The sequence below is a fragment of the Trachypithecus francoisi genome, unplaced genomic scaffold (assembly GCF_009764315.1).
Source record: "Trachypithecus francoisi isolate TF-2019V2 unplaced genomic scaffold, Tfra_2.0 Lachesis_group20, whole genome shotgun sequence".
Taxonomy (NCBI): Eukaryota; Metazoa; Chordata; class Mammalia; order Primates; family Cercopithecidae; genus Trachypithecus; species Trachypithecus francoisi.
Genome location: NW_022681466.1, coordinates 24,600,973 through 24,619,058, shown reverse-complemented (window position 1 = coordinate 24,619,058; position 18,086 = coordinate 24,600,973). Strand labels below are relative to the sequence as shown.

General features: G+C 54.1%; 1 protein-coding gene and 1 non-coding gene across 2 annotated transcripts; one reads left to right on the top strand and one right to left on the bottom strand.

The window, feature by feature from the left end:
* Positions 1-8,138: 8,138 nt before the first annotated feature.
* DLX4 (distal-less homeobox 4) lies at positions 8,139-14,478 on the bottom strand. Its single transcript, XM_033183427.1, has 3 exons — positions 13,387-14,478; positions 9,821-10,017; positions 8,139-9,390 (listed from the first exon to the last, which is right to left on the bottom strand). Exons 1-3 carry the CDS (start codon positions 13,901-13,903, stop codon positions 9,148-9,150), a joined length of 957 nt encoding a protein of 318 aa, XP_033039318.1. The 5' UTR covers positions 13,904-14,478; the 3' UTR covers positions 8,139-9,147.
* Positions 14,479-16,983: 2,505 nt separating this feature from the next.
* On the top strand, positions 16,984-17,085 carry LOC117068060. The gene has a single exon (XR_004430933.1). It is a non-coding gene; the product is annotated as a U6 spliceosomal RNA (small nuclear RNA).
* The last annotated feature ends 1,001 nt before the right edge of the window (positions 17,086-18,086 follow it).

Below are 18,086 nucleotides of genomic sequence, written 5' to 3'. Positions count from 1 at the left end.
TATTTATCTCATATCTAGCCACTATGCCCAAATTCTCTTAATTCTGGAAAATTTTTTCCCCTGGAGTTTCTTGAGTTTTCTAAGTATACAATCAAATATCAGTAAAAAGAGATTTTTGTTTGTTTTATCTTTTTTTGAGACAGAGTCTCACTCTGTTGCCCAGGCTGGAGTGCAGTGGCACAGTCTCGGCTTGCCATAACCTCTGCCTCCCAGGTTCAAGTGATTCTCCTGCCTCAGCCTCCCAAGTAGCTGGGATGACAGGCACAAGCCACCACACCTGGCTAATTTTTTCATTTTTAGTAGAGACGAGGTTTCATCATGTTGGCCAGGCTGGTCTTGAATTCCTGACCTCGAGTGATCTGCCTGCCTCAGCCTCCCAAGTGCTGGGATTACAGGCATGAGCCACCGTGCCCAGCCTGTACTGTCAGTTTTAGATTAAATCAGCCATGAGCACGTAGGACACTCCTCAGTGTCCCTCCTCAGTTGGCCCAGGGAGTTCTATGTACCCTCCATGAGTCCAAAGTTGACCCTTTCTTCTCTGTCAGGGGAGGTCACCTACAAAATTCCTCCCTCTACTGGAAAAGTGCTTCTTGATCTCATGGTTCAGATAATAGAAGGATGATCACCCAGGAAACCACCATGTGCCTAGAACCAGCAGAAGGGATGATGACAGGGGTTTATGTATCTCAGTTACTGATCAGTTAAAGATCTGGCCTCCACATCTATATGCTTAAGATTTTGTTTTGTGTTTCCATTTTAAAAGGAATATTTTTCCTTATTTATTGCTATACTAAAGAACAGCTACTGATGTCTTATATTTATCTCATATCTAGCCACTATGCCCAAATTCTCTAATTCTGGAAAATTTTTTCCCCTGGAGTTTCTTGAGTTTTCTAAGTATACAATCAAATATCAGTAAAAAGAGATTTTTGTTTGTTTTATCTTTTTTTGAGACAGAGTCTCACTCTGTTGCCCAGGCTGGAGTGCAGTGGCACAGTCTCGGCTTGCCATAACCTCTGCCTCCCAGGTTCAAGTGATTCTCCTGCCTCAGCCTCCCAAGTAGCTGGGATGACAGGCACAAGCCACCACACCTGGCTAATTTTTTCATTTTTAGTAGAGACGAGGTTTCATCATGTTGGCCAGGCTGGTCTTGAATTCCTGACCTCGAGTGATCTGCCTGCCTCAGCCTCCCAAAGTGCTGGGATTACAGACATGAGCCACGGTACCTGGCTGACTTTTGTGTTTCAACTCCTATAGTCCCCACAAAAACTCTAAGAAGCACATGCTCTCATCTTCATTTTCCAGGTAAGAAAGGTGCAGTATAGAGAGGTTAAGAAACTTGCCCAAGGTCATCGAATTGAACTTGAATCAGGAATCTGGATCTTCATTGTTTTGTGTTCCTGGGGGTAGAACTATACTATTCTCCATTATATGGTGAACTGGTGGGTCAGAGAAATCAGGGGGATGGAAAGAGAGACACTTCCAGCACCAAATTGGTCTAGCCAGGGTGAAGGAATAAGCCACCATCTCTCCTAGCATACCTGGTATTTTTCACAAATTACTAGGGGTGCACTCTCCTTGTCTCCATGACCTTTGGAGGCATCATTTGATCATTGGCCCTACTGCATAGGTGAGGAAATAAAGACCCAGAGATGTGAAGTGACTTGCCCAAAGCCTTCTCGATTGAGTGCCTGCATCTCAGAGTGCAAATCCTTGAAGACTTTGTAAGGGCTCTATGGAGGAGGAGGCAAATCTTATTTCAAGGGGGTTGGGGGAATAACAATTATCACTCGGATAGGGCTGCCAAGGGGCTGGGAATGGGAGGGATCCAAAGTCAGAGATGAGTCCCAAGACAGAATTCAAGGTTTAGAAAGGCGGGTAGGAGGGTTTGAGGAGCTAAGGCAAAGACCTGGGTCACAAGGGGTGGAAGAAGCCTGCATTGGTGGATCCAGCTGATCCCCCTGGGCTTGGGGAATGTGACAGGAGCTGGGCAGAGGCATGTCAGGAGCCTCCTGCAGTCTGGCTTCCCCCAGGATCTGTTGGAGCAAAGAATTCCCGGTGGCTCCAGGGCTGGGAGGAGGAGTTTGCAGCAGGCCCCAGCTTGCAGAGACAGAGAAAGCAGCTCCTGGGTTCAGCCCGAGAGGAGTGGTCTTGTGGCTCTCTGGCAGGCAAGGCAGGCAGTGGGAAGGGCATGGCCTGGCAAGTGCCATGTGGCCCCATCCCCTCTTAGGCCTCTACCCAACCCCATGTGCTGAGCCTCTCCACCCCAAAGAGAGTGGGAGCATCAGGGTTGAGGAAGGGGTGAGTAGGCAGAGAAAGAAGCCAGGGCGCCCTGGAGTCCCCAGTCCGAGAGGGGAGGCCCATGCAGCTCTCTCTGGCAACCTCCAGCCTGAAGAAGGAGTACAAGTCTGAATGGGTCAGGCTAAGGTGCAAACCAGGACAGAGAAGATAATCATGGCATGGGCTTGTAGGTGGAGGAGATGTCCAGGGAACCTCTTGATGGAAGTGGGATAATCCAGATGTGTGCTCCAACCTCATGATGTGGCCTCCATGTTATATCAGCTAGAGGTGGAGAGGGTGAGAGAGTGGGGGCTACAGGCTTGAGTTAAATCTCATGTGGCGGCAAAACGATCTTCCTTAGGCTTAACCCCGAGCAACTAAACTCTGAAAGGAATGGTTCATACAGAGCTGAGAGGAATCTCTTCCACAGAGAGTGGCACCCTCCCCTGGAAATGAAGTCATCTCTCCGTTTTTGGGCCAGAGAGGCCGAAGGCCTGGCACTGTGAGACACTGAATCAGAAAGCTTGATGTTTGGAGGAAGCTTGGGGCCGACTCCTTTCCCCTTCCTGAGCTGGCCAGACATGCCCCCTATGGTGCCAGTGGGGCTGAGTACCTCAGCATCATCAAACTGGGGGGCTGGGAAGAGCCAGCTATAGGATGCATCCCATCTGCAGCACAGGGGAGCTTAGTCTAATGGTAGAGACAGGGTCTGCCTTACAAAGCCACAGACTAGAGTGGAAAGTGGTGGTAGACACACATTAGCCCACTCTGGTCCCTGCACCCAGAACTTAGCAAGAGAAATTATCTGTGTTGCAGAGAGGGTATGTAACTTGCCCAAGGTCACACAGCAATTAGTATTAGGTACAGATCTTTAGTTCGCAGAGCTGTGCCTTCCTTACCACTCTGTGATCCCAAGCCCCTTCCTGCTTCCCTGGATGGGAGTCAATGTCAGGGAAGGGGGCAGAGGGATCAGTGGAGACTTCTGAGGGAAAGGCCACTTAAGGCCCCTTAAATAGCCTCTGGGTTCCTGTGGCAGAGCTGGACTCCAAGATATGTCTGGGAGCCATGAGTTGTACCAGGAAGGGCTGGGGACAGAAGCTCTTCTTGCTAGAGCTTAGGAAAAGAAGTAGGCAAAGCTTCAGGGAACACAAACAATCAAGTCAGAATAAAATTATCAGATTTCTGTGGCTGTTCAGCCTCTCTCCTCAACCACTCACCAGGGAAATATTCCCAGAAAATAGATGCAGAGCTAGGAAAGGGAAAGAGAAAGGGAAGGGGCAGGAGAAGAAAGAGATAGAGAAAAAGAGACTGCCCCCCGCCTACATACATGTGCTTGCACACAAGGAAGCTAGTCTGTATATTTCTGGGCATGCACGTCTGTTTCTGCCTATGGTCAAGTCGCTGGGCATTTCCCTTTTGGTGCTTTGCTGTGCTGTGCTTTTCTCTGTGAGTATATAAGCCGCGAGGGCATCTCTCTGTGTATGTCCATGTACAACCATGGGAATGCTTCATGTACACATGTGTCTATGTGTGGCTCTGCCCACTCCCTGCACCCCATTTTGTGTGTCCGCCTGCCTGTGTGCATATATCTTCTGTGGGTTCACGTGTGCACATGCGCTGTCTGTGTGCCTGGCTTCCTGGACCTGCTTGTCTCCAAGCATTTCTCTGGGGCCTTTGTATTCTGAGGTTAGGAGTAGAAGAGCCTTTTATTTCCACCCCCACCACCAAATTTTTTTTTTTTTGAGACCGAGTCTGGCTCTGTTGCCAGGCTACAGTACAGTGGTACAATCTTGGCTCACTGTAACCTCTGCCTCCCGGGTTCAAGCGATTCTCCTGCCTTAGCCTCCCAAGTAGCTGGGACTACAGGTTGCCTGCCACCATGCCTGGCTAATTTTTGTATTTTTAGTAGAAACAGGGTTTCATCATGTTGGCCAGGATGGTCTCCAACTCTTGACTTCATGATCTGCCCACCTCGGCCTCCCGAAGTGCTGGGATTACAGGCGTGAGCCACCGCGCCTGCCCGGCCCTATTCCTGCTTTTTAAGCAATCTGCACAGGCCAGGAAATGGGGAAGCGGAAGTATGGTGAAGAGGCCACTTGTTGCTCTCAAAGTATTTTCATCTTGGAAAGAGAGACAGCAGTCACCCAAGGACTTACTGATAGAACTTCTCCCGGCTCCCCAGGTCCAACAGCCATGCTGCTCAGAGAAGGGGCAGGGGCACGAGGTGGGGTGGGGTGAGGTGAGGAGAAACAAGAGCTGAAGGAACTCTTCCTCTTTACCCCACCTTAAAATGAGAGGGGAAGATATGAAAGAGAAATACTTTGGGGTCAGTGACTTTTTCTTTTCAACCATCATTATTAAAACATTACTCACCTCCTGGAATGGGGCTCCCAGGTCAAGGGGAACCCTAGTCTCTTGAAAGCCAGCTCCTTCATGGGCGGGCTTGAAAGGGTCTTTGCAGAGGCCTGAAGCCCATCCCCACACCTCGTTTTAACCCCTTGCTTCCCAGCTTCTACCTCTAGTTCCCTCTCAGCTCCATCATGTCCCCCTCCTGCCTCCTCCTGGCCAAGTGAGGCCTGGGAAGGAAAGGGTTAACCTAGGGGCAGTGGGGATGGGAAACACCTGTAGGATGCCTTTTGGAAGGAAGAAGCCTTGTACATTCAGTTGAGAGGAGCTTTGCCATCACTATAATGGGAGGAATTGAGATCAGACACTAGGCAGAAACTAGACAGACTTCGAGCAGGGGAGGAGAGAAATGAGTGTCCCGTCAGCTCCTTGGCGGAAGCAGGAAATCACTGTCCACCTTCTTAGACTTTTCCTCTCTCTACCCACATCCCTTCTAAATTCTGGGGAGGTCCTTGATCTCCAAGGCCCCCGTCTACACAGGCCTCAGCTACCGGGATAACATTCCATCGACTCTCTGGATACAATCCCAGAAGCAAGTCCAGGCATCCAAACTCAAATGAGGTTTGGAGCTGAGTAATCAGCTGCTATGGCTTTGCAGACATTTTGTCGGGGAACAACCATCTATCTCCCCACCCCCACCTCAGATTTTGGGGTGGAGGAGGGGCGGCCTGTCACTGGGTGTCTTCCCCCTCAACCACCACCACATTCTCCCTCTTCCCACCTGCAAGTAATTTGGCCAATGGGAGGGCAGTTAAGATTGCAGTGTGGAATCCTTCAAGATCTGTGTGTATTTGGTGAGGAGGGGGCTACCTCCCTTCCCCTCAGACCCCATGTGCCCTTTTCCTCTTCACAGCAGCAAATTACTTGTAATTATCTCACATTGAAAGCCTTCAGGACCCGCTCCCAAAATTGCTTTAATTGAATTAATTAAATCTCATTTTGCTGGGGGAAAACATGGAGGCATGACTTAAAATAGTATATGGGGAGAGAGAAGTTGAGTGGCCCAGAAAGGAGGGGAAGCCCGAGTCAGCTTTCCCGTAGCTGAGACCCTTGTAGTACCCTGGACATTCTCTGGACACACTTTCCCATCTTCCAGTTTCAGATGACTTCAGACGCACTGTGCTGCGTCTTCTGCATTTGGGACCTTGCCCGCATCCAGCTCTCAGATGGTGGTGACCAGCGATGTTTTGAGTTCTCCAGTCTCATTCCTCCTCCGCCCTCCTAGGAGGCAGTTCTCCCAGGGGCAGAGGTGAATGGATGGCAGTAGGAATTCCCCTCGCTGTAACCCCTCCCCTCTCGTCCCCCGATAATAACAGCAGTTGTAAATGCCATTTATTAAGTGCTTACTATGTTCCAGGCACCATGTCAAGCATGTTACAAGCACTATCTCGTTTTGTCATCACAATCACTCTGCAAAGCAAGTCCTATTAGTATTCACATCTTAGGTGAGGGTGGGAACAAGCAGGGCTCAGAGACAGGTTAAGTAACTCACCAAAAGTCACACTGCTAGAAGGTGACAAAGCTGAGACTCTCTGTAGCTTAAAGCCCCTGTTCTTAACCATCCAGTCTTGGTCCCCCTCCCTTACTGACCCAATTTTCCCAGTGGGGCTCCCCCAGGGAAAGGAACCATGGGGTTCTCCTTCTACAACCCTGATGGCCTGAGGGAAGGGAACGAGCACCTCCTCCACCGGGGGCTCCAGGCCCATCACCACCCAGGAGCTCAGGGAAACTGGACCAGCTCCCAAATGGAAAAGAGATTTCCATTTCTCCTGAAAGGATGGATCGAAGGAAGGGGGCGTGGGGGGGGACAGGGTGGGAGGGGGATGCTGTCAGCTCAGCTGGCCTCTAACTGAGAGAGTAATTACACTCCTTCTGCTACTTAACTTTACAACCTGGGCTGTTGTTTTAACAATGTGACTTGTGTTGGGCTGTCCAATTAATCTCGCCTTTGGAGGCTTTCCTAGATGGGGCGGTAGATCTTATCTTGGGTCTGTGGAAAGAGGAGTGTGCAACCTGCAGTGGGCGGGAACAGCTGCCCGGAGGGCCTGTGGCCTCAGAGGAGACCAAGAGGAGAGAACTGGGGCTGGGGTGAGAGAGCCGGTGGAGCCTGGGGAAGGCATTGGAGGAAGCCTTTGGTGGAGCCTGGGGAAGGCATTGGAGGAAGGCATTGGAGGAAGGCATTGGTGGAAGCAAGGGAAGGCATTGGAGGAAGTGGAAGATATTTGTCCTCCTGGCACTCCCATTCCTCACCACTCCTGGATCTTGGCTTTGGTCTACCCGTGCCATGTGCCATCCCCAAGAGAATCCTCTGGGTGTGTTTTGTGGAATAGGGGTGGTCACTGACCCAGAACAGGGTGAGGAATAGGGGCTGAGGAGGAACTGACTGTAGGCATCAGGAGCTGGGGCGTTTCATACCCCTCTGCCCAACATATGACTCCAATTTGGGCTTCTCTCTGGCCTGCAGAGGTTGGCTGGAAGTGTCTGAGTGGGCTTTTCAGACTGGGGCAGGCACCCAGTTTGCAGTGTCTGGGAACAGGTCTAGGCAGTAAGAGGGAAGCTCAACTTGGAAGATTTTTGCCTGGATTTGGAGGCCCCTCCCCCAGCCCCTCAGGCCATGCTGGGCTGGATTCCCTGAATTATTCTGCCACCCTTGTCCTCAGCTCCTCTCCCGAGGCGCTCCTTATCCTGCTGATCCTGGTGGGAGTGGGGGTGGTACTACGTAGTCCAGTGGGGTGTGGTCCCAGGAGTCTGTCAGGTCCTGCTGCTCCCCAGGCTGCCCGCCCTTCTCGCCCAGCACTGAGCCCCCTGGCCCAGCCTGAAATGGAGGCCCTTGACAATACCCATGCCTCCATCTGTGTTTTCCTTTGCCTGGAACTCACCACACCAGAGTCTGGTCATTCGTTTGCCTCAGTCACCATGGTATCCCTAGGATCTAGCAGAGCACAGGGTCTCCAAATGTTTGTTGGATGGAAGAGAATTCCAGTTCCTTTTGGTGTTTTCCTTCTTAGACCTGCCCCTCCTCCTTCCCCAAGGTGTGCTGAGGCCATCCTGCCCCCAAGCAGCACGCTTCTCCAGGTAGGACTGGACCGGATCCATGGGTGTGCCCTCTCTCAAGGTGAACAGGGCCTCTCCCCTGGGCTAAAGGTGGGGCCTAGGGACTGTAAGGTGCCTGGCTCCCTCTAGAACTGGGCCAGGAGAGCATCTGCTGGGGAGGAGCACTCAGCCCCTGCATGAGCATCTCCTGGGTTCACATGGGAGCATATGAAATTGTGGACGTTGTTAGAACATTCCAAAGCCAGAATCACAAAGCTAGTTAGTGGCCAAGACAAATCTAGAATCCAGTGCCTCTGATGCCTGTAATTCCATGGTAGAAGAGTCAGATGGACCAGAAGAGATGCGTGACCAGGCCCTACCCATAAGTCAGGAAACAAACACATCTCACAGCCAGAATGCAAAGTTTTGTACAAACTTTAATCTCTGGAAGCTGATGGTGTGAAGCTCAAGCTCCAATTCGTTCTAAATCTGCACAGTTCCTTTGAACAGAGACAGCTGCAAGGAGCTGAATCAATGGGCCTACCCACCTATTTGGGGGTGTCTATACCCGCACTAATCCAGAGAGCCAGTTTGTCCCCATTTCCCCCAAGTGTTACCAGGTTTCCAAAAGTGTGTGCCCGTGGGTTCATTAGGGACTAGGGATGGGGAATAGGAGGGAGCTGCTCAATAAATACCCATTGAATTATATGTATAATTGGATCCATCATCTATTCAAAAAGGGGAGATGGGGGGTGGGGGGTGGGAAAGAGGGTTTTTTTTTTTTTTGGAGGAGAGCATAAATTACCCATAGGTCCACAAATTCCACATTTGTCTGCATCTCTTCTACCTTCCTGGATGGTAAGTAGGTAAATCAGTTATGGGGGTAACGGGCTGACCTCCAGGGAAAAGTCGCTGGGTGGGTGGGAGCTAATGGTGGTCCACTTCCGCTTTTGCTCACAAATGGGTTAGGCAAGGCCCAAGGCACACAAAGGAAAAAAAAAAATACTCAATGTTTCTTGCTGGTTTTGCACCCAGGCTGTAGTGGGGATTCAGTCCTTTTCAAGAAGGCAGGGGGAGGGGAAAGAGGGAGAGGGAAGAAGGAGTGGGGGAGTGGCAAGACCAAGGGTCCTGGGGACAGTCTCAACTCCAGCCAATGGCTCTTTCTCTCCAGAGCCTTTGTCCAGCTGGAGGGAAGGTGTCCAGTCCATGGTAGTGGTGGGGACAATGATTATGGCTGAGGTCCTTGATTTAGATGTTTGGGTTAGGGGTACAGCCTCTGCCCCATTCCTTTTTCTCCTCTAACTGCTTGTCCTCCAGAGAAAACCCATCTGGAGCTGGTTTCCTCCCAGCCCAGAAGGGGTGCAGGTGGACTGCCTGGGTCCTGGACTTTGCAGGAGGGCTGGGGGCCTGACCCACCCTTCCCCAGATTCACATCATCTGAGGCGAAGCCAGGACATCTGAGGAGTGATGCTGATACCAGGCTCCAAAGCTGTTGCCATAGCCACCGGTGGGCACAGTCCCTGCCTTGGGTAGATCCCAGAGGGAGGGGAGGGGTGGGGAGCAGGGAGACACAGAGAAGGTCCTCCCAGGGAAGTCCCCTTCCTGCCCCCCAGAGTTCTGCTTCAGGAGCTTCTTATACTTGGAGCGTTTGTTCTGAAACCAGATCTTTACCTTTGGGGAGAAAAGGGGAAAGAATGAAAGATCAGGAGGAAGGTATGTGTGAAAAGTTTCGAGAAAGGGAAAGGGATCCAGGTGTAGGTGCAGTCCTGGGAGACCAGCGGAGGCTGGGAACATTTGCTCCAGTCCTCCACAGCCCCAGAAGTCTCCTGAGTTCCTGCCTCTGAGCTAGTATCCATGTCTCCCTGTCTGCTGTACCCTCCTCTTCCTGACCCCCTCCACCCCACCCGCACCTACTTGCACACCTTTCAACATATTCCCCCCAAGGCTTACTAACAGCTAGCTATGAACATTCCCTGGAGAACTGTGACAACAGGGCCACAGCACCAAGCCATCAGTCATTCACAGCTGGGGCTGGGGGATGAGTTCCCAGAGAACACGTGTGGGGAAGGTGAAAGCTGGGGAAGGATGACACTGGCCCCACCTGGGTCTGGGTGAGGCCGAGCTGCGCTGCCAGCTGGGCCCTCTCGGGCAGCGCCAGGTACTGTGTGTGCTGGAAACGCTGGTTTAGGTGCTGCAGCTGCAGGCTGGAGTAGATGGTCCTCGGTTTGCGGAGCTTTTTGGCTGGAGCCTGAGGGCGCCGCTCGGAGGGTTCCGGGGACTGCCGCGGCTTCTCCGAGTCTGGTGGGCAGCACAACACGGTGTAGCGGGCGAGGAGGGAGCGAGGGGATAGGATGGGCAGTTTCATAGGCTTATTTGCATCTCGTCTGCATGCCGTCGGCGGCAATTATCAAAAAGCGCAGCCACCAGGATCGCCCCCTTGGCCCCTGCCCTCTACCTTCCGCGTGGAGCGATTCAACCCCCACGTTCACCGCGCCAGGTGATACAAGGGGCAGTTCTGCTCCCAGGGAGTTCCCACTCCTATAGGTTCTGTGACCCTAGGAAGAAAGCGCCGAGGGCAACAGCCAGGGTACCGCGGCGCCTGCGGTGGGAGGTCGGAGTTCAGCCCCGGGCGGTGGCGCCAGCTTGGGGTAGGGCCGGGCGGAAAGGCTAGGTCCTGGGCTGAGCCGAGGCCTAGAGATGACAGAGGAAGGACACAGCAGGCGGAGGGAACTCAAGAGCAATGCTCAGAGGCTTGAGATGGTGTCCGCGTGGCAGCCTCCGGCTGCGGCCAGCGGGGTGGGTGAGAGGCCCGGCTGAGAGGACCTTGAATCCCAGCCTCGCAGCGCGGATAGGGACCCCAGGTTTGCCCTGGCCTCGCCTACTGTAACGGGCTGCCCCTCTGCTCAGGCGCACCCCGCAGGAAAAGTGACCATCACTGCCCCGCCACACCGTGGCCGGCTGGGTTTCCAGGGACCCCCAGAAGCCGGGTCTGCGTGGGGGAGCCCCTTCCTTCGTTGGGCGGCGCACACAGAGCGGTTCCGGCGGCAGGGAAGGTGACCCGGGTTCCGAGAGCGCGCAGCGCAGCCCGGCAGGGCCACTCCTGGATCGCGCTGCGGTGCCGCCGCGGGGTATCTGGTCAGCTCTGGCCCGCCTAGCTCTCCAGGAATCTCGGCCGTGGGACAGCCCGGCCCTAGAATGCTGAGGGGCAGGGGAGGGCTGGGCCGAGGGGTTTCCGTTCTTCGAGCCGGCCACCCTAACCTGCGCGGCTCTACGGGGACGCTGGAGAGGTCCCAGGCGATGGGAGGAGTAGGGCGGATGAAGCAGCCGCAATGCCCGGGGGCTTAGGGCAGCGTTCGCCGCATTCCCTGCAGGTCTGTCCAGCCGACCTGAGCCGAGAGAGAGCGGCTTGTGTCCGCCAGCGTCCCCCCACCTTCTTCCCCTAGTCGGGCTCACCCTCCACACGTCAGTGTACCCGCCCTCGGCCAGCCGCGGTCACCAGCTGCCGTCACCTCCCCCGCATCCCTCACCCGTGGCCTCGGGCGCTGCGGGCTTCTGAGATCCTCCCTCCTCGACCCTGCCTCAACCAATTCCCAGAAAAACCGTTGGGTTTCCGCTCCCGCCCGCGCCTGTCCTGCCTCCCCTGCCTCGACCCCACTGCTGGCAGCTCTGGGCTGGCAGCCCAGAGCCCACCCGCGCCTCTCTGGCTGCGTGGACTGTGCAATTCGAGCGGCGACGCAGAGTCTCCGAGGCCAACCCGGTTGCTGAATTCGCACAGCCCTCCGCGCCCCAACTCTCCCAGCAGACCCCCTCCAAGTTCCTTCCCTGACAGCTGTCTTTCCCTACCCCAGTTCCAGCAAGTCACGACTGGATCGGCCCAGGTCGCGATCATGGAGCCCCAAGGCCTCTCTCCAGGCCCGCTGCTCCCGACGACTCAACGGGGTGGTGGCGCCGCTCATTTGGAGCCAAACCTCTTCCCAAGGCAGGAGTGGACATAGAGTGGAAGTAAAAGGAGGACCCCAAGCTCTCGATCACACACCCTCCACTCCAGAGCGCCCAAACCCACCAGTTCCAGTAGAGAAATGCTAGAAATGTACTCTAAGAAAATTTGGGTGTGTGTGGTTTTTCGTTGGATGGGGGAAAGTCCTTAAAGAAAATGAACTTTCCACTCTATTGTCCTTAGATCAAACAAAGGGAAGGCAAGGGATGTGTCAGACAAGACTGACAACACCAACCCTACTGCCAGCAATTCTCCTGAGGACAAGGTCATGGTATTCCCACCCTAGTCCCCAAATGCATAACACAAACATATCTTATTAGCATACACTAAAGGACAGTCAAAGGGATTCATTTGTAAAAACTAGAACTACTCCTCCCTGCAACTGCCCCTACTCCAACCACACCCCGCAGCCCAGGAGAGACAGCCACAGTTCTGTCACTGAAGGCAGTTAATTTTTGGAGGGTTGGAGGAAGATCCCTAAAATCAATGCTCCTAGCCGCATGCTTTGCCCATCTATACATCAAAAAAGTTGAGCTTCCAAATCCTAGGGTCACTTCTGGCTCTGATGGTTTGTGAGCATGTCAGAGCCACAAGAGAAGGGAGGAAGATGTCTTGGTCCTGAGCTGACTCCAGTGAAGTCACCTAGTGGATGTGCCTCCTTGGAAGAGACTGCCAAAGACAATTGCAAGGGGAGGGGGTGGGCAATTAGATGGAGGCAGAGAGTCCAGGGACCTGGAGGCTAAGCTGGAGCCAGTGCAGATGGGATTGTGGGCAATGCCATACCCACATTGTATGTCAGCTCAGCTGCAAGACCCAGGATCCCAAAGATGGGCCAGGTTCTCCACTTCATTGAGGCCTTCCAGTGAGCACTTTCTCAGGAGCTCAGAGTTGCTCCGCACAATGGGAACTGTGGCCTAACCTACCCCAAAGCCAAAGAGTGGAGATGACAGCGATGGCCTGCTCCTTTGGCTGGAAGGCTGAGGTAGTCAGGGAGAGATGAGGGACTTTCTGACCAGCTTTTGGCTACCTTCTCAGAACAATGGATGGAGGGGTCCTAGTTCCAGATTCTGCCAGGCCAGCTTCCAGTCAAGGTCAGGCCTGGTCTGAGGAGAGTAGGTAAGGCCAGGGAAGGGAGAGGACAGAGCCCAGAATAAGCCTCGATGTCTACAGTCCTCTCACCAGGACTTGATTTGTTTTTCAGGGTTTGGCTTGATCACTGCTTTCTGAGACTAACCCAGAGAGGGGCGACATGGGGCAGGAAGGGAGTGCAGGACGGGTTGCGGCAGGGGGGCGGGGGAGGGGGGGGGATTTCTGACCAAAGGACTAGGCCACCATGCCCACATCTGGAGTGCTTCAGTTTTCCGTTACTAGTAGGTATGCACAGCCCCGCTGCTCCAGGTTGGGGGTGGGAGGGAGCCCTTTCGCCCATCTTTACATGACTGCAAATCGAAACCAGGTCGGTTTTGAAAGGAGACCTAGATCAACTCTCCCCTGCCCCTCCCCCTGTGTCTCCCGCCCCATCCTTTCGCCCTCCCCCCTCCCCCCACTTCCCAGGGAATCCAAGGAAGGTTTGAATCCCGCTAGCTGCGTCCAACCAGGCGAGGGAGAAGTTTAGGGGCACACAGGAGCCAAACCCCAGAGGTGGGAAGAGCCGCCACGGCCGAACTTACCTGCCTCGCGTTCCTGAGGGTGCTCTGCTGGGCCGCAGAGGGGCTGAGAGAGCGCCGCGAGTTGTTGGCAGGGCAGGTAGGAGTCTCCGGGGTTCGCTGGCTCGGTGTAGGGGTAGGACAGGAGGTGGCCATACGGCCTGGAGTAGGACAAATTGGGGGAGGCTGCGGTTGTAGGGGACAGGCCAAGCGGGTAGGCAGCTGCTACCGACGGGACGGGGGCGAGATCTGGGAAGACAGCTTTGGAGGCCTCCCGGCCGGGGAGGGGGCAGGGCAAAGAGGTCATTGTGGCCAGGGCCCCGGCAGAAGGGCCATGGCCCGGCACGTAGTCCGCTCCCTCTGCCAACTCTCTTTTCCAAGCCTCTGGCGTTGGGCCGGACGGGCCCCCCAGCCGGCAGCCCCCACACTTAAGATCCCGGAGAAAGTGTCTCTCTGAGCCTGTTTCAGCGGAGAACGCGCGCCTGGGAAGGGGTTCCAGGGGGGTGCCCCCCCATGGCTTTCCCCTCCCCCCTAAACCCATGGGGGCCCCCTCCTCTCCTTCGGGTTCGGTTCCCTGGACCCGACGGGGGCCCCGCCCTCTTAGATGTCCCGGATTGGCTACCGCCCGCGGTGACCTCACGGAGACTTGGAGCCGGGCCCCGCCTCCCGGGACAGCCCGCGGTAGAGAAGTGTGAAATGGGAGGGGGGTGGTGCGCACTCTCCAGGCCGGTCTAGCTAGAGGTCTTCTCCGAGAGGTGCTGGGGTTGCAGGGCGATTGGTGCAGTCCAGGAACCTCGGTTATAATAGCAGAAATGCCAGAGAGGTGGCAAGCCTGGATGCCCAAGGGACAGGGAGCTGGACAGTGGGCAGGGGCCCTGGGGCTGCGGAGACTCAGGGAATCTGCATTCGCAGTCTCCCGATTTCGGGGTCTGCACGTCAATTCTGGTCCAGCCGCAGTGGACCTGCAGGGGAGTCAAGTGCAGACCGCCAGCGCCAGCCGCTTAGTCAGCGCGTCGGAATGCGCCGCTGCTGAGCGCCGGCAGTTTGTTGGTAAATAGACGCCGGGGCTGGGAGGGTGCCGCCCGGCGCCCAGCCTGCCCCGTACGCGTGTGGCGCGCACGCCCCCGCGGGGCGCCCTGGGCCTGGCACGCCGAGACCGCCGCTGCTGCACCCCACCGCCCCCCGTGCTGGCTTCCGCTTCCGGCAGGGGCCCGGGTTTGGCTGCGACACCGCAGCTCCTCGCAGGCACCCGAAGCTGAAGAAGGGATCCGCCCTCTGGGCTTTAGCCTGTGTGGTGCCCCGCCTTTGCTGGCGCCGCAGGAGGCTGAAGTGTTGCTTGAACCCGGACGAAATCTGGGAGTGGGAGATGAGTCCATTTGGATGGCTCCTGGGCGGGCACAGGAAATACTGCAGGCCAGTCTCCCTGGTGCATTTTCCAGGCTGTGTTCAGGACTTGCTTCTAAACATTAGTATCCATGGCCTTGATGGACACGTGTCCACATATACAATCATTTATTGACACGTATACACAGCTACACAGGCACTCCATTCAAATACAACATATATACTCACATATACCAACATAGAGGTGCCTACACTGATGTTCACACTAGCATTTGTCTATAAAAAGAGAGGTTCATTTATGGATCTGCAAACAGTTTAGGCTATGATGTGCATACATCTACATACCTAAAGATGAATGAGCACTATCTCTAAATAAAAACACTACCTAGTACTTGTCTCTTACATAGATTCACGAGTATACAAGTCAAATCACTGGTGTGCATACTCGAAAATACAGAAGATCCAAGCACATAACATTTATACTTGTGTTCCTACCCTATGAGAGACACCTGTCCACACACGTGTAAGATGCCTTATGTTGTTAGGGGAGAGACCGTTCTATCCCTAAACCGCCAGTCTTCACAAATTCCCCAGCATACCCAAACACCTGTTCCCACTTTATGCAACTTGGCAGGCATATTCATGTTTGTACACGCACACATGCTCTCGTTGTTAGGGTTCAGAGTGAAGGTAGCAGTCGTAGAATTGGGAGATGGAAGAGGATGGTGCTAAGAAAAAGAGGAGATCAGGCAAGGTGGCTCAAGCTGGTAATCCCAGCATTTGGGGAGGCCGAGGCAGGCAGATCGGTTGAACTCAGAAGTTCGAGACCAGCCTGGGCAACACAGTGAGACTTATCTCTACAAAAAGTACACAAATAAGCTGGTCATGGTGGTGTATGCCTGTAGTCCCAGCTACTCAGGAGACTGAGGCAGAAGGATCACTTGAGCCCTGGAGGTCAACTCAACATGTGTCGAGATTGTGCCACTCCACTCCAGCCTGACTGACAAGTGAGACTCTATGTCGAAAAAGAAGGAGAAGGAGGCGGAGGAGGAGGTGGCAGCCTGGAAGAATAGGAGAAAACACTGGTTGGGGAATGGCTGAGCCCAGGCCTCCTTAAAGAGGCAAAATCAATCAAATGGGTGTGCAGGGGTGGTTGGAGCTCACTGTCAGGTGTCCTGCAAGGAGGAAGAGCAAGTCTATTTCAAACTAGACTCCCCAGTGGAATAGACAGAGGTAAGTTTTTCCAAGGAGAGACTCCTCTAGCACCTGGCTTGGAGCTCTTCATCTTGAAGCCTTGGAGCAGGGAAGAAGGGGCTCTTGAAGGGACGCTTCCTCCTCTGGGCAGCTGGAGAACCCACTCCCCTCTCATCCAATAGGGTGTGGAGGGTTTGCTCAGTAGAGAAATGTTTATTCTATGTGGGACTATCTTTCTTCCTTTCTTCCTCAATTCTAGCCATGCCACCATCTCCTTAGAGCTGGAGCTGTGAACCTGTGAGGATACATATCCTTCTAAACCTTCCATTCTACCATCACCATTTTCCTCTACAGGGATGGAGGCAGCCTTACAGCAGTGCTAAGGAGAGGTTTCAGGGATGGCATCAAAGGTGTGCATCAAAGGAAGATAATGTTTTTTGGGTGGGGTTGGCTGTGAGGGAGGGTTTCCCAAAGGAAGTGCTTTTGAGCTGGAATTGACAGGATGAGAGGAAAGACATTTCCTCTTAGAACCATATGCACAGAATTCTTTCTTGTAAGACCTAGGAAAGAAGGGCAGGCATGGGTTTTCTGGCAGGGCTCTGCCACAGTTGGCTTTGGGCATCCTCCAAAACCAGGAGGTCCCCAGTGCATACCTGTCTTAAGTTCTAAGCTCTCAGGGCATCTCTGAACTCAGAGGATCTTCACCCCTATGCAGCCACAGGACATACTCTGCAGCCCTTTAGAATTGATCAAGCACTCATAACATCCAAGTCCTGTGCATCTACACACACACACACACACACACACACACACTCAAACCCCAGGTACTATTATCCCCATTTTACAAATGAGGAAACATCTCCTTCCATCATCACCTGTTTCTCCAAGCCTCCCTTCTCCCATATTCCAGAGGGTGTGGGGCTGGGGCACCTGCTTGAGATAACCTGGAGTCTCCTCAGAAGCAGGCTTCCCAGGGAGGGATCCTCTCCAATAGGACTCTCCTCTCACCAACCTCAGGAAAGGTGGACATGGTGAGGATGTGGGCTGGGAAGCGCAGTAATCTCTATTGGATCAGATGGGAGAGAGGATACTTGCTTAGGAAAAAAGTTGGACCAGTACAAAGACGATTAGCATGGCCTTTGCACCATGATGACACGCAAATTTATAAAGCAATTCCATATTTTACCAAAAATTTTTAAAGAGGGAGGGCTGGCTTGAGACGCTTGAGGCTTGGGTTCTGGTCCAGTTCAGCCATGAAGTTGCTGGTTGGGATATTTTGCATCAGTCATTTGCCTTCTCTGAGACTGGTTTACCCAGAAGGGATATAAGAACTGAGCTGGACTAAGAACTCCAAGCCTTTGTCATTTGCTTTATGACAAATTGCAAAAACTAAAATCCAAAACCATAAGAAGAGCAAGAAGAAGAAGGGGGGCGAAGGAGGGATGGAAAGAAGGAAGAAAAAAAGAGAACTCTCTCCTGTCACTACCAATACCTCAGGCCCCTGGGTCGTCACAAAAGCCAGAAGTGGCTCTCCCAAGTCTCCCTCACAGACCTTCTCGCTTAGCGCAAGCGGCCCGCTCGGAAAACTCCAGCACCCTGGCGATGCCGTGGGGGGCAGACCTCGGCGTCTAGAGTTGGGGTGAGGGCATACGGCGCCGCGGGGGTCTAGGGATTGGGCCGAGGAGCGGGGATTGGACCTGATTCGCTAGGTGGACGGTAGTTTGCTTACTCTTCTCGGGTCGCCGGGCAAAGGCCATCGCAACCGCTCCGGTAATAATTCCTTGCGCAGCGTAAGCACCCACGGCGGTGGGATGCACTCCTTGTTTGATCACCCCGAGTTCCGACTTTCCTGGTAGCGGGAATTCCCTCAGAACCAGCCCCTTCGCTGGCGGTCTATCACGGGCATCCCTAACACTTGGTGAGCACGCAGAGCTCTCGGCACAGTCGCTGGGCTCGATACGTTGCCTACCGCACGCCCTAGGAGCAGTGGTCTATGTCTGGCCCTGTAGCCGGACGCCGAGGTCTGTAATCCCGAGCCAGCACTCAGAGCCGCACCTGCGCGGCCCTGCCCAGGGAAACAGGGATTCGACCGTGACCAAGTCCTCCGCACTCCGCGGCCCTTCCAGGATTATCCGTGCCCTTTATCCTCCATCCCACCCACCGGCCCCCAAACGAACTTTTAGTAT

Bases quoted from the DNA above. Each gene is read 5' to 3' on its own strand.
- DLX4 (XM_033183427.1), bottom strand. From the start codon at position 13,903: ATGGGTTTAGGGGGGAGGGGAAAGCCATGGGGGGGCACCCCCCTGGAA. The intron at 10,018-13,386 runs GTAAGTTCGGCC...GCTGCCCACCAG, and splicing joins CCCTCAGGAACGCGAGGCAG to ACTCGGAGAAGCCGCGGCAG. The intron at 9,391-9,820 runs GTGGGGCCAGTG...TTCTCCCCAAAG, and splicing joins TCGGCCTCACCCAGACCCAG to GTAAAGATCTGGTTTCAGAA.